The sequence below is a fragment of the Chenopodium album genome, chromosome 19, assembly GCF_948465745.1.
Source record: "Chenopodium album chromosome 19, dcCheAlbu1.1, whole genome shotgun sequence".
NCBI classification, from domain to species: Eukaryota; Viridiplantae; Streptophyta; class Magnoliopsida; order Caryophyllales; family Amaranthaceae; genus Chenopodium; species Chenopodium album.
Genome location: NC_137852.1, coordinates 43,915,284 through 43,930,393, shown reverse-complemented (window position 1 = coordinate 43,930,393; position 15,110 = coordinate 43,915,284). Strand labels below are relative to the sequence as shown.

Genomic DNA, 15,110 nt, shown 5'->3' with positions numbered 1-15,110 from the left:
AAGTCAACTATGGAATGTGAATAGTGCAATTGTCAAAGTGATGCATATAAAAAAAAAAAAAAAAATGGAGGGAGTATATTAAAAGAGATGGAGTAAAACAGAAAGTCAGAAAGAGTACCTGACATTATTAGAGATTTAATGTGCAATTATTTCTATCATACACTAAAGGTAGGTGTATTTATGTAAGTAAACGGGCAGAAAAACACGAACAATCTCCTTTGATCAGTGCTTAAACTTTAAGTGCATCCACATATTTGTGCATGCGTAATACGGTGTAATATTGAACATAGTAATGGAGTAGTAGGGCTAGTAGCAGTGGGTGGGCAGACACTCTGCTTGGTCATCAGTCGTCACTGGTCATTGGTGTGCATATGCTGATTGCTGCAAGTACAGACAGGAAAAGTCTCAGCTTGCTTAAATATGAGAGAAGGAAATTAGGAATGGAACTGATTCGAGCTTAGCTGAATTAAACTAAACTGAATAGAAATTAAACTGAAGAGAACAAACCCTTAAAATTCTTTAGTCCAGGAAAACCACCACGTGACCCATGTGAGCTGTGCGCCAATATCAGCTATCTGTAGAAAACAGTATCAGCTACTGTAATGTATTTACCCCAATCACATGAATTCTTTTTTACGTCAGAAAATTTAATTATTTAATGTCATTCCCCCTTAAACATCAAGATTTGAGTACCATTACCTTAATAAACAATTGCAACTGGATTGGCCTCCAATTAACAGCTGGACTACTATTACGTTTTACAAAGGGAGTACAACACTGTCAAAAATTAAATTAAATACGGAGTACTGTAAAAGTGACTCTAAAAGTTGGATGAGGAGCGAGGGGTCCGCAAAGTCGAGAAATTTACGGTAAGAATGAGAGTGTGAAGGTGCACAAAGCACAAGGTACTGGGTATACTGTTGAAGCCTTGAAAAAATGATCTATAAATATTAAATAGGGAATGTCATAGGCTCATTCATTCTGTTTCGCAGTATAATTCATATCCTTGTCTGTCTCTCCTTTATTTGTTTACGTGTTTCAACTTTCTTCCTTTCTTTCAAACAACGACCAACGTGTTTCTTGAGGTATCATATTCATTCATTCATTATACTCCTTTGCTTTATCCCATTCATCTAATTTTGAATTCTTACCTACAGTACGAGTACCACTTTGAATTTATACAAAAAAAATGTTATTTGGTACTTGGTATGTTTTATCAATCGAGTATTGAAAATATCAATAATTTCCAAGACAAAATTATAATTCTTGTTAGATGTTTGTGCTTGGTACTCCATCAAGTTACTACGAGTAGTATTTCGAGTAGAACAGGTTTAGTCAATCTGGGTAGTGACTAGTACCAATAGTGGGTTCCATTGTTCAGTCATATAATCCGTACGTATTCTCTAATTAATGTACTAGTCTACAGTATCAGCAAGGTAGTAATAAGCTACGGGATACTTGGTTACCTATTAGGCTATTACTTTATTACTTTGTTATTTCTATTATTCAACCGACAAATATAAATGGGCTTGTTTTGTATTGTGAGCAAGTGTAGGAAGAAGAAGAAGAAGATGAGATTTATTGACAAGGAGAAGAAACTACTTGTAATGCTGCTGTTTTTGGCGATTAATGGAGCACTGGGTGCAACTCCAAGAAAGGCCGTTGATGTGCCATTCGGAAGAAACTATGTACCAACTTGGGCTTTCGATCACATTAAGTACTTTAATGGAGGCAATCAGATTCAGCTTCTACTTGATAATTATACTGGTAATAATTATTGTTTACAGTTTACTCCATATATATCTATATCTAATTCAATTTGTTATATTACTAGATTACACTATTATTATAGATTAGAGTGATGGGAGTATAATAAATAAATAAATAAATAATGCAGGTACTGGGTTCCAATCCAAAGGATCATACTTGTTCGGACACTTCAGCATGCATATCAAACTGGTTGGAGGAGATTCTGCTGGAACCGTCACTGCCTTTTATGTCTGTCTTACTTTCCTCTTTTACATTCTCTATTCTATACTACTCGTACTAGCTTATTACTGTACCAAATATTTCTTTGCTTTCTTTCTAGTTTTTAAGGCTACTAACAATAACACCAATTTTACAATTTTTATCTTCATATGTCCAGTATTTACGCAAACTTATAAAAGACAATTTTTGTGAAACTCACTTTCTAAGTTTCTAATGTCATTTTTTTTTTTTTTTTTTTTTTTTTTTTTTTTTTTTTTTTGTTAAAGACAACTTTAATCCCTGTTCTTAATAAAGTCTACTTTATGGGCTTTTATACAGTAATTTTGATTATGTTTTGCTCTTTAATATTTCTCGTCACTTTGTTCATTGCTTTTCTTTTGTCATCTTCAAGAGTTAGTCAAAGCCACTTTATCTGCTACTGTTATACATTTGAATTTATGCAAGTGTAGTGTTTTAACTGCCTCAATTAATTACGGAGTAGTATAATACTTGGTATTAACAAAAGGCTTTTCTAGATTACACTTTTCATGCATACAAATTAAGAGCATGTATAGACAATAACTTGATACTGTATGATTTTTGTTAATCTGTTGTATACAATGATGTATTAGCATAATAAATGAATCCTTGTTTGTTAGCTGTCATCACAAAATTCGGAGCACGACGAGGTAGACTTTGAGTTCCTGGGAAACCGGACGGGGCAACCCTATATTCTACAGACTAATGTATTCACCGGAGGAAAGGGAGACAGAGAGCAAAGAATTTATCTATGGTTTGATCCAACCAAAGACTTCCATAGATACTCCATTCTGTGGAATCTTTATCAGATTGTGTAAGTGACTTACTTTACATTAGTTTGATATTGATTATAGTACTACTACGTATTGATTTATTCAAACAATTGGACTACTCTTAGGTTCTTTGTGGATGACACGCCAATTAGAGTGTTCAAAAATTGCAAAGATTTGGGAGTGAAATTCCCGTTCAACCAACCAATGAAGATGTACTCGAGCTTGTGGAATGCAGATGATTGGGCTACCAGAGGGGGATTAGAGAAGACAGATTGGTCAAAGGCTCCATTCGTGGCAGCTTATAAAGGATTCCATATTGACGGTTGTGAAGCCTCCGTTGAGGCCAAGTTTTGTGCAACTCAAGGAAAGAGATGGTGGGATCAAAAAGAATTCAGAGACCTTGATTCTTTTCAATTTAGGAGATTGAGGTGGGTTCGCTCCAAATTCACCATCTACAATTACTGCAAGGATAGAGTTAGATATCCAACCATTCCTCCTGAATGTTCCAGAGACAGAGACTTGTATTGATCTCATTCATCTATCTTAAAATTCTACTACTAATATTGTTTTCGGTGTTTCCTTTATTGTGTGTAATATCATTGATTCTAATGATACTAATCACCATATTGCGCTATGATTTACTATGAAATTCTTATCAGTGGTAATTAAAATTACGAGAATATTCTAATTTATTCACACATTGCATTTAACTTTTTTAAAAATCGACCCCTTGCATTTCCAACGATGCATAAAAAGAATTCTACTTGAAATTTAAATAAAATTGCAAGTATGTAGCTTATCATTGAAGATGCTCTTATATCATTGGAGATGCGACGAGTTTCGGCAAGGAGTGAGGGAGGTGCAACGAGGGACGGGAGTAGAGTGGAAGAATTGTTAATTTGTTATATACCCAGGTGTAATGTACACTCATGAGTATTTTGTATTCGTTTAATTTGATGATTTTTTTTATTTTTTTTATTTTTTTTATTTTTTTTTTGAATAGCAAAAATATTTCATTAATTAAAAGTCATACGACATCTACAATAGAGATTCGACGTTAACAAATACATAAGATATTGAATCAAATAGAATTTTCCTTCATAAAAACTACGATCGTCGAGTAGATCTTGCACTGCGGAGCATCTCCCGCTTATATCGCTGAAAATTACAGCCTTGTTGGAGAGACAATCTAACGATCCTTTGTAGTCGTGAGGATGTTTTCCTTCTGATTCATCTGTCCGTATTCGAAAACTTGATAACTTTTTCACCAATGAAATAATTTCACGACAATCCATTAGATCTGCTACCATGGATTCAAACCTAAGAAAATTCTCCCTCGAAAAGAGGAGATAAACCTTGTCTTTCGAAGGAGATCGAAAAACCCTTGTCTTTCGAAGGAGATCGAAAAACCCTTGTCTTTCGAAGGAGATCGGAAACCCTTTCTTTCGAGGGAGAAAAGTTCCTCCCAAAAGGAGGAAGCATTATTTATAAACCTAAAAAAACAATAAAGAAACAAGGATTGGGGCTTTCCACCGATTAAAATCGATGGAAGCCCCTTCAAAATTCAACAATGGAGGCTAGGGTTTTGGAGAGAGAAAGGAGGAGAGAGAGAGAATATATTTATTTTATTTTCTTAGTTATATTGTAGAACGCAAAAAACATGATTTTTTTTATTTAATCATCAAATGAAGAGTAAAAACTAATCTTGGGTTAGTTGGGTGTATATAATAAATTCCAAAGGGTGGTGAGTATGGTGTAGTGGTGGCTAATTTCAAAAAAAAAAATTGTGCCAAGGATACTATTTTTTTTATTAGGTTATTTTTGATCAATTTTACATTTTATTAAGCCAAATTAACTTTATTTTCACCATAAATCTTTAACTTTGTAAATATTCTGTTTTCTAGTTTAGTGCTTAGAATATTTAGTATATAGCTTTTACCTATTTTATTGCTTGATTAGTGGCTTAAGATAAGCCTTGTATATTGTATATATTGACAATGATATGCAATGCTGCAATGCAAAACCCACGGATTATGTTTCATTCATGGTATCAGAGCCTTAGGGCCGGGTAATTTCCGCTGCACCCTATCTTCTTGTTCCGCCTCCCCTTCTCTTCTCTTCTACCTATCTTCTTCTCTTTAATCACAGTACAATGTCGAACTCCAAGATTTCTTTTCACCCGACCTTTACTGTTTCTAATATCAAGAGCATCATCCCCATGACCCTTGAAATGGAGTATGTTGAATACTCTACTTGGGCGAAACTATTCAAGGTACACGCTCGATCTCACAAGGTTCTCAACCATATTATTGCTCCGAAGAAGAAGGTCGCTGCCCCTTCAACTGATGACGAAAAGGAGCTTTGGTCGACATTGGACGCAACTGTTCTTAGGTGGATTTATGCCACGATTTCTAAGGATCTCTTGCATACTATAATTGAAACCGGACTCAACAGCGATGGAGGCTTGGGAAAGATTGCGTGATATTTTGCAAGACATTCAAACCTCCCGTGTCGTATCTCTTGAACGTGAGTTTTCTAACACTCATATGGAGGATTTCCCTAACGCTTCGGCATACTGTCAACGGCTTAAGAGCCTCTCCGATCAGTTGGAGAATGTAGGGGATCCGGTCGATAATAATCGGCTTGTCCTCTAATTGGCTTCCGGCCTTACGGAACCTTACAACGGGGTTGCTACTTTGATTGGGCAGAGTAACCCTCTTCCTCAATTTTACCAAGCCCGTTCCATGCTCATATTGGAAGAGGCTGGCTTGGCAAAAAAGGCGGCATCGGCATCAGCAACAACTATGGTGGCAGGTTCTTCACGAGACTCTGATTTTGGGCATGATTCCGGGGCTTCTCGCGGCAAGAATAAAAATCAGAAAAAATCTGGGGCCCGCAAGAAATCGGGCGGTGGTGATCGTGGCTCCGGCACCAGTGGACAGAACTCCGGTGGTGGTCGCGGTGTCCAGGGACAGCAGCAGCACGGGTGGTCAGGTCCTCCTCCATCGTGGCAGCAACAATCTCCTTCGGGTTGGGTATCGCAATGGGGAGCCCCTCCATGCCCTTACCCAAACCAAGGATGGGCTCCTCGTCCTACAGGCCTAGTCGAACAGCAACATCAGTCCGGTCTTTTAGGCCCACGTCTACAGCATGCGTATGCAGCTTGCCAACAACCCATGTCCTATGCTCTAACGGATATTGAATCAGCTATGCACACTATGACATTAAGCCAACCTGATCTTTCATGGTATATGGACACCGGGGCAACCTCGCACATGACATCCTCAAATGGTAATCTCTTGTCTTATTTTAATTTGAGCAATCATCATAATGGTATTGTTGTTGGTAGTGGTCATACAATTCCAATTCGTGGTTGTGGTCATACTACGTACATTGCCTTCCCTAAACCCTCCTTTGTCCTTTCTAATGTCCTTCATGCCCCAAACTCATTAGAAATTTGAATTTTGTTTAGAAATTTACAAATGATATTTGTGTGTCTGTTGAGTTTAATCTTGTGTGCTTGGAAAACATGTTAAGTTGCCTTTTATCTCTTCTGATTCAACTACTTCAATTCTATGCCGTGTGATATTGTTCATAGTGATCTATGGTCATCTCCTATTTTGAGTTCATCGAGACATCGTTATTATATGCTTATTTTGGATGATTATTTGAAATTTTCATGGAGTATTCCTTTAGCAAACAATCGGATGTTTTTGATAAAGTATTAGCCTTTCAAGCATTAATTCGTACCCAATTTGAACGACCTATTAAGACTTTTTAATGTGATGATGGGCAGGACTATGATAATGGACTTTTTTGGGCTTTATGTGAGTCTAATGACATGTCTTTTCGTCTTTCTTGTCCATATACATCATCTCAAAATAGAAAGGCCGAAAGAAAAATTAGATCATTAAATAATATTATTCGCACTCTCCTTGCACATGCATCCCTACCTCCATCTTTTTGGCACCATGCATTGCAAATGGCAACTTATCTTCACAATATTCTTCCAAGTAAATTGCTAGAATATAAGTCTCCTCTCCAAGTTCTTTACCAAAGGAAACCGTCTTACTCTCATTCACGTGTCTTTGGGTACGATGTTTGTGTTACCTCTTATTTCCGTCTACTAGTATTAACAAGCTTCAACCTCAATCTACACCGTGTATTTTTTTGGGGTATCCACCGAATAATAAGGGTTACAAATGTTATGATTTATCTTCTAATAGAATCATCATTAGTCGGCATGTTATATTTGATGAAACGGTTTTTCCCTTTGTTAAATTGCACACACCAACTTCTCATACCTGTGATTTTTTGGATGAGGGACTTAACTCCTATCACTAGTAGAAAATAAGTGATGGGAAGCCCCAAATGGCAAGCGGTTTTGAAAATCCGCTTGCCATTAACCCAATTTTTTTTAAATAAACCTATAATATTAAATGGCAAGCGGTTTTGACGCGAACCGCTTGCCAATATATGTGATGACAAGCGGTTTGGGGTTGAACCGCTTGCCATTAGATATATTGGCAAGCGGTTCAACCCCAAACCGCTTGCCATTAAAAAAAAAAAAAAAAAAAAGCGGGATCACAATCTACAAACCCTAACCCCAGTAAATCCTCATCTCACGGCCTCTCTCTCCTCTAAGTTCGCTCTCTCTCCTCTCATTCATTCCCTCACTTCTCTCTCCTCTCTTCCTCCATTATCACGCCATCTTCTCATCTCTCCTTTCTCCTTCTCTTTCTCTCTCATCTCTTTCTTTCCTTTCTCACGCCAAGACCCTCATTGGTGCTTGTGGATTTTTGAGCCAATTCTGGTGGTAGTCCGGTGGGTTTTCGAGCGAATTCTGGTGGTAGCCCGGTGGGTTTTCGAGCCGGTGGTGCGTGTGGGTTTTTAGGGTCGAATTCGACCATAAAAACTCTAGATCTAGAGTTTTTATTGTCGAATTTGACCCATGAAACCCAAATTTAAAGCCAATTTCGATTTTTTGGTGGTATTAAAGGTATTTCCTTTTTTTTTCTTTTATTTTGTTTTTCAGTTTTTTTTTTTACTTTTATTGTGATGGGTGGTTGAATTGGTTTGTTTCAGATCGATTTGTTGTTGGTGGGGGTCGTGGTGGGTGGTGGTGTTGGCCGGTGTTCTGGTGTTGGTGGGAGTCGTTGTGGGTGGACGGGTGATGGTGGGTGGTGGTGTTGGCCGGTGTTCTGGTGTTGGTGGGAGTCGTTGTGGGTTTGTTTGGGTGGGTTTTGGTGGCTACGGGTGAAGGTGGATCTGGTGGTGTTTGTTTGGGTGGGTTTGTTTGGGTGGGTTTTGGTGGCTACGGGTGAAGGTGGATCTGGTGGTGTTTGTTTGGGTGGGTTTGTTTGGGTGGGTTTCGGTGGCTACGGGTGAAGGTGGATCTGGTGGTGTTTGTTTGGGTGGGTTTTGGTGGCTACGGGTGACGGTGGTGGTGCGCGTGGACGGTGGTGGAACAAGAGTTGTTCATATTTTTATTTTTTGTAGATAACTTGTATTAATTATTTACTTGTATAAATTTTTGTAATTTTTTTTTTATGAAAATGTAATACTTACATCAATTAATTAATAAAAATATTATTGTTCTTATATATATTTTATTTGTGTTTCAATTTCAGAGAAAAAAACAAAAAAAAAAAAAAAAAAAAAAAAAAAAAAATTATTTTTTATACCTCTAATGGGCAGCGGTTTGGCGCCAAAACCGCTGCCCATTCTCGTCAAAAGGCAAGCGGTTCTGAACCGCTTGCCATTTAAACGGACAATGGCAAGCCCCCTAACAGGGAGCGGTTCAAAACCGCTTGCCATTAGGGGGTTTGAACCGCTTGCCATTTTGTTTATTCTACTAGTGTATGTGATCCAACACATGAGCAAACCTGTACAGCCCATCGTGCCTCCTCTGTTGGACCAACAACAGACTGGGCCTCTTGCTTCTCCTGGCCCAGCGCCTACTTCTCCTTCCCCAACTGGGCCACTACATCTCTTTCCCACACGCGGCCCAGTTCAGCTATCAACCCCAGCTTCCCCTTCCTCTCTTCCTAGCAACGAGGTTGTTGTTGGGTAGAATAGGTCGCTCGTGGACCGTGGGCCTGTTCAATCAGCCACGGTCCACTTGCGGTCTACCCAACAAGCAAGCCAACGTGCTACTTTCTGTTACACCCCCGATTTACTAATTAATATTAAATAAAAATTAAAGGAAAAATAAACAACCTTTGAATAAAACTGCGGAAGCATACACCTAATTCGGAGGTATTATTACTGCCACACTCAACAAACTGTCAAGTGCTAAGGCTTACAAAAATCCCAATATTTACAACCCAATAAATCTAGGTGAGCTATTTATACAACTTTACAAACTCATTATAGCATACTAATCGAAACACTTGAGCTCCTTTAGCTACGATCACCTGCTTAACCTGCTTAGAAGGTCTTAATTGCTCACCATTAAGGACAAATTCCAAAATAGATTGTCGCAGGGCCACCATAAGAAAAAGACATGGCCGCAAACACAAATAGCACAACAAAACAAACAAACCCACACACGTCAGCAAAAAGCTGAGTAATCACCACTTATCAAATATATAATGAAATGATATAATATTTAATAATATAATTAGCTCACTGACAATGTAGTTTGAAACTACATTCACCAAAATATCAAACTAAATACGACATTTCACATAACTAACCTTGATAAAATCCAACCTCAAAAATAATAATATGATGCTCTGCTCAATTAACTCATCTAACCAATAAGTGTGCCACGCTCTTTGTTTTGTACCTAGCCTTGGACATGGGTAATTCGAATAACAAACCAACAAGTATAAAAACTTGAATACTCTCAATAACCAGAAAACACCTTAAACCAAACCACATACGGGCCAATTCCCACTGTAGGGGACCATAGAAAAATAAATTATAAAGATTGTATCTCATTTTTAACCATGATTATCATCCTTTTACCAACATGCCAAGGACTAAGGTATATAACGCCGAGCCTCAAACCAAGAACAAAATAATCATTCTCAACCTTTTGATCTCATATATCGATCAAATAATCATTCACAAACTAATAGATTACATCTCAATAATGGCACATATTCCCAAATAACATAACAATTCGATTCAAAAATATCTCAACTCTTAGGAAAATAATACTAATAACCCAAATATAATCAAATCTCAACCCCAATACAATAATTTTTCATGAGTAACCCTAAAACCTCAAGAAAACAATACTCCCTAGAGTAACAACATTAAAAACCCTAGAAAAATAACACGATCAATCAATACAACAATTAAATTTTATAATACAATACATTAATCACATATATATATATAAATCTTGGTCAAACAAATAACAATTCATAAAATTTATACACAATAATACAATGTACAATCAATACAAACAATAATCAATAACCAAACAACTCCAAGATGACGAGTGTGATTACCTTCCGAAAAATAATACTCCAAGATTTATTTATAATGAAACTAAGGTCACGCATGATTGCATGAAGAATATTCTCTGCATACAAATACTGCTTTTCAAGTTTTGCTAATGCACTTGCATATAAAACGAAATAAAGAAGTCAAAAGTCATCAAAAGAACTTTAATCCCCACGATTTGAGGTGTTGTGTGTGAAACAAAGAGGTCTGTGAAAGCAATTGCAAAGATAAAGTTTTAATAAGAGTCACGGCTGCACAAATATTAATAGGGTTAAAATAGTTTATATATGCTTAAAAATAAAGAGTCATATTTAATTTAATTTAGGGTTTAAACCTTTCCGAACTTTAAAATAAAAATATAAGGTTAGAAAATTTATTTAATAAATTAAAACAAGCTATTTTTATAATAAAATATATATTATATAAAATCATAATATATACGGGTATTACACTTTCTCTCCCCTAAGCCCACATTTTTGGGTTCCACAGCTCCCTCCACCTCCTCCAATTGTCACATGAAAGCAAAAATGGTATTGTTAAGCCAAATCCGAAATATATATGAAAATTTCAATACTATGGTTTCTGCTGTTACCAAGTCTCCTCTTCCTCGTAACCCCATTTCTACTTTACGTGATCCGAATTAGAAAATGGCTATGGATGATGAATTTAATGGCTCTTATTAAAAATAAGACGTGAGAGTTGGTTCCCCATCCACCTGATGTTAATGTTATTCGTTCTATATGGATTTTTACTCATAAAGTGAAATCTGACGGTTCTTTTGAGAGGCATAAATGTAACACCCCAATAATTCTCCCTTTTCCAAACCACTTACTTTAAATAAAATAGTGGAGAACCATTGGCATGCTACCGCCACGTGTTAAAACGCTAAGGCTTTATCAAAGTATCGCAGCGGAAAACCAATCATAAGTTTTTAAAATAACATAGTTTACAAAACCAATAAGTCAAAACTTACAAATTAGAACCATATAAGGCCCTTATTTAAAACCAAACCAATTTTCAAAATCCAAAACATAAATGAAATTGCAAAACATAAATAAGTTCAACACAATTAAAAATCGAATACTCTCAATCACACCAATCCCTTGACAATGCATATGTCAAATCTCGAACTTCACATCATCAAGCTAACCTGTGTAATTCTACTCCTCAATAATACAAGTGTAATAATTGGATCATCACAGGGTCATTGAAAGGCGAAAGCCATGACCAAAAGAAAACACACAAAAGCACGCAGTCAGCAAAGATGAGTACATACAGGCTACAACGCACAAAACCTGGCATGCTCAACTAATTAAAGTAAATAAACATACAACTCGAATTCATTAATCAAGACTCTACACTTAAACAATTCAATCGACTCAACATACTTACTAATCAATTCGAAACACTTGACTCTTTATATTTAATTCAATTAATTTAATTTTGAGTAAGCAATAGACGAGGTTGTCCAATCCACCAAATCATTTTGGTCCAAAACGACCATTTTAAATAAAAGTTAGCGCGATGCAAAAATGGGCGCAACTCCATTCTCACAAAGTTAGTCTAGGATCCCATTTAACTTTCATTATAGAATAAAATGTAAATATCAAAAGAAAAGAGGACATATTGATCAAACAAGCCTCGGAAAGCCACGAGCTACCACCGTGTACCCCAACCCATAATTGTCAATACTCTAGAAGTGCACGCTTTCCAGTGTTTTATTGCTCATCCGTGTTTCACTTTACGTGATTACAATTTTAATTAATAGCCGACTTATTCAAGTAAACCATACATAACAATCATACATCAATTTTACTTTTAATCTAATTTACGACAATGGTGATCACATAACAAATTGACCTTCAATTCCATTAAACTACCAAATTATCCAAAATTGTTGAACATAGTCAACTCACCTAGCCATTTCGGCTTAATCCACCTTTACTCGACATACTAACAAGTCATGGTTGAGTAATAAATAAATAAATAAATAAATAACCTTGTGGAATAATTAATAAATTTATTCCACTTAATCCATTCAATTTCAATCCTTTAATAATCCAAATGTGATTAACAAACCAAGCCATTAAAATTATGTTTGTATCAACATTCCACACAAACAATTAATCCAATATAATCCAACATGCTTGCATCCATAATTCCATACAAACATAATCAATTCACCAAAACATGTCTCATAAACATAAGCACATGAATTAATTAAATGTATAACCAAACAATTTCCATCCAGGTGTTCCTTAAACATGAAACTAAATTCTTTCCTTTGGTACCTAAACATGATACTACTTATAACGAAGTAGACATGTACGTACCTCGTGTAAACAACCCTTTGTGCCACTTTTAATCACTTAAAGTCTCCTAGAGAAAAATCACCACTACAAGAAAATTACCTTTTCGTAGCGATTATTTTAACCTTTAGTATCTATTGTAATTGCAATAAAAAACTTTCCCAATGAATGGTCATTCGATACAATATCCCCCGTTGCCTTAGCCTTTAGTAGTGGTTTTCAATATCACTGGGGTTGGCCTCAATAATCGATACGAAAAACTATATCCAATCGTGGTGATTATTGTAGCAATTACAATCGCTATAAATGTTGAACTCATTTTCTTCAAAAAAAAAAAAAAGCATGCATATGATATTTACAAGATTCGAACATGCAACCTCAAACTCTTATATAAATGTTTCACCAATAAGCTATGACATATTTTTTGTATTCTTTGTCAAACAATATTTATATATCTAGTGTAGAAAAGACTTTTCGTATCGATTTTTGGGATTTAGTGGCGATTGTAAATGATTCAATTTCTCAAAATTATATAAATGTGTAAAAATAGTGTGGATATGTATTATTATGTTTTCAGTAACGATTTTATATGGGAAAAGCATGGCGATTGTAAAATGATACGACTTTCTTAATTATTTCACAAACATACTTGCCTATTGTAGCGAATGTACAATCGCTACAAAAAGACATTTTTCTTGTAGTGCACCTCCTAGAAAACAACCAATAATCACAAATTGATACTTAAATGAATTTCCAGCAATATAAATTTGATTAAAAGTCCTTTATACTTCATTAAAAACATGTTTTTATGCTTAATTAACCAATAGAAATACAATAGGAACAAAAGCCCCAAATTAATTAGTAATAAGAACCCTAAAATCTCAATTTCAATAAATTAAAACCCTAGGTTTATAATTCATAAAATCTGAAAATTTATAACATAATTAAAATCTGAAATTATAAGTTTAAGCTATCAAAAACATAGTTTTGATACTAAAAATATAATCTTTATACTACAAAATCAAAATCCAAAACATTTTATAAACATTAAGCAAAATAAAATAAAACAAAGGAGGAGGAAAGGGGAGTGGGCCGCTGGTGGGTCGCCGGTGGTCTAGGTCAATGTCCGGCGACCGGCGGTGGTAAGGGCAGCAGGAGGCAGCAGCAGCTTTTGTGTGGCAAAAACTTTGGGGATGTATGGGGTATTTATAGGAGAGAGTGGTGTAGGGTAAGTAGTAAGATTGAGCCTCATAAAATTAATGGGTCAATTAAGTAAGTAAAGTGAGATTGACTTTGATTGTTTGGACATGAATTATAGAATGAAGGTACATGTAATAATTTGTACCAAAATAATTTTCGACCCAAATTAAAAATTGAAACTTTTGAAATTAAATACCGGAAAAGTACAAATAAATATCATAAATAAATTATAATTTCATTTATAAAATATTTAAAATACGGGGGATTACAATAAAGTCTGTCTTGTAGGTTATGGAAAAACACAACAAGTTGGCATTGATTGTGGGGAGACTTTTAGTCCAATAGTCAAACCGGCTACCATCCGTACTGTGCTTAGCTGGGCATTATCCAAAGCTTGGCAAATTCATCAGCTTGATGTTAAGAATGGTTTTTTGCATGGTGAGCTTAATGAGACAGTCTTTATGCAACAACCTCTTAGTTTCAGTGATCGGACTCATCTTGATTATGCATGTTTGCTTCGAAAATCATTTTATGGTCTTAAACAGGCACCCAGAACTTGGTACAAGAAATTTGCTGATTTTGTTGCTTCTATTGGTTTTACTAATAGGAGGAATGGCAATTCTCTCTTTATTTATCGTGTTGGCTCAAATGTGGCTTACTCCCTCCGTGTGTTTTTTAAGTGATACACTTTCCATTTCCGGCCGTGTTTTTTTAAGTGGTACACTTCCTTTTTTGGCAAAAAGATACATTAAAATATTATTTCTCTCTTTTCTCATGGTCCCCACCCAAACCCACTACTACTTTTTTATTATAACTTTCCTGTCACATTCATTATTTTTCAATAAACTATTAACCCCACTATCTTTCTTTAACAATTTTTTAATACTCCACTACCCCAGTTACCTCTTATTTTATTTAAGTCAATTAAATTGCCTAAAACTATGTGCCGGTCAAAGTGTATCACTAACAAAAACACGGAGGGAGTACTTGTTACCGTATGTTGATGATGTTATATTTACAGCTTCTTCTGATGCTCTAAGGCGTTCTATTATGTCCCTTCTTAGCTTAGAGTTTGCTATGAAGGACTTGGGTCCTCTGAATTCTTTTCTTGGCATTGCTGTGACAAGGTATAAGGGTGGATTATTTTTTGTCACAACGGAAATATGCCGAGGAGATCATTGAAAGAGTAGGGATGAGTTCGTGCAAGTTTTCGGCCACTCCAGTTGAAGCAAAGCGTAAGGTCAGTGCTTCGGGTTCCCCTTTTGCAGATGACCTTGTATCGTAGCCTTGCTGGGGCGCTGTAATATGTTACTTTTACGAGGCCGGATATATTCTTATGCCGTGCAACAGGTATGCTTACATA

At 35.9% G+C, this 15,110-nt stretch overlaps 1 protein-coding gene across 1 annotated transcript; it reads left to right on the top strand.

Moving 5' to 3' along the window:
• The first annotated feature begins 1,523 nt into the window (after window positions 1–1,523).
• Window positions 1,524–3,349, top strand: LOC145594454 (xyloglucan endotransglucosylase protein 34-like). Its single transcript, XM_081650762.1, has 4 exons — window positions 1,524–1,767; window positions 1,898–1,998; window positions 2,628–2,821; window positions 2,906–3,349. Exons 1-4 carry the CDS (start codon window positions 1,524–1,526, stop codon window positions 3,306–3,308), a joined length of 942 nt encoding a protein of 313 aa, XP_081506888.1. The 3' UTR covers window positions 3,309–3,349.
• Window positions 3,350–15,110: the final 11,761 nt, after the last annotated feature.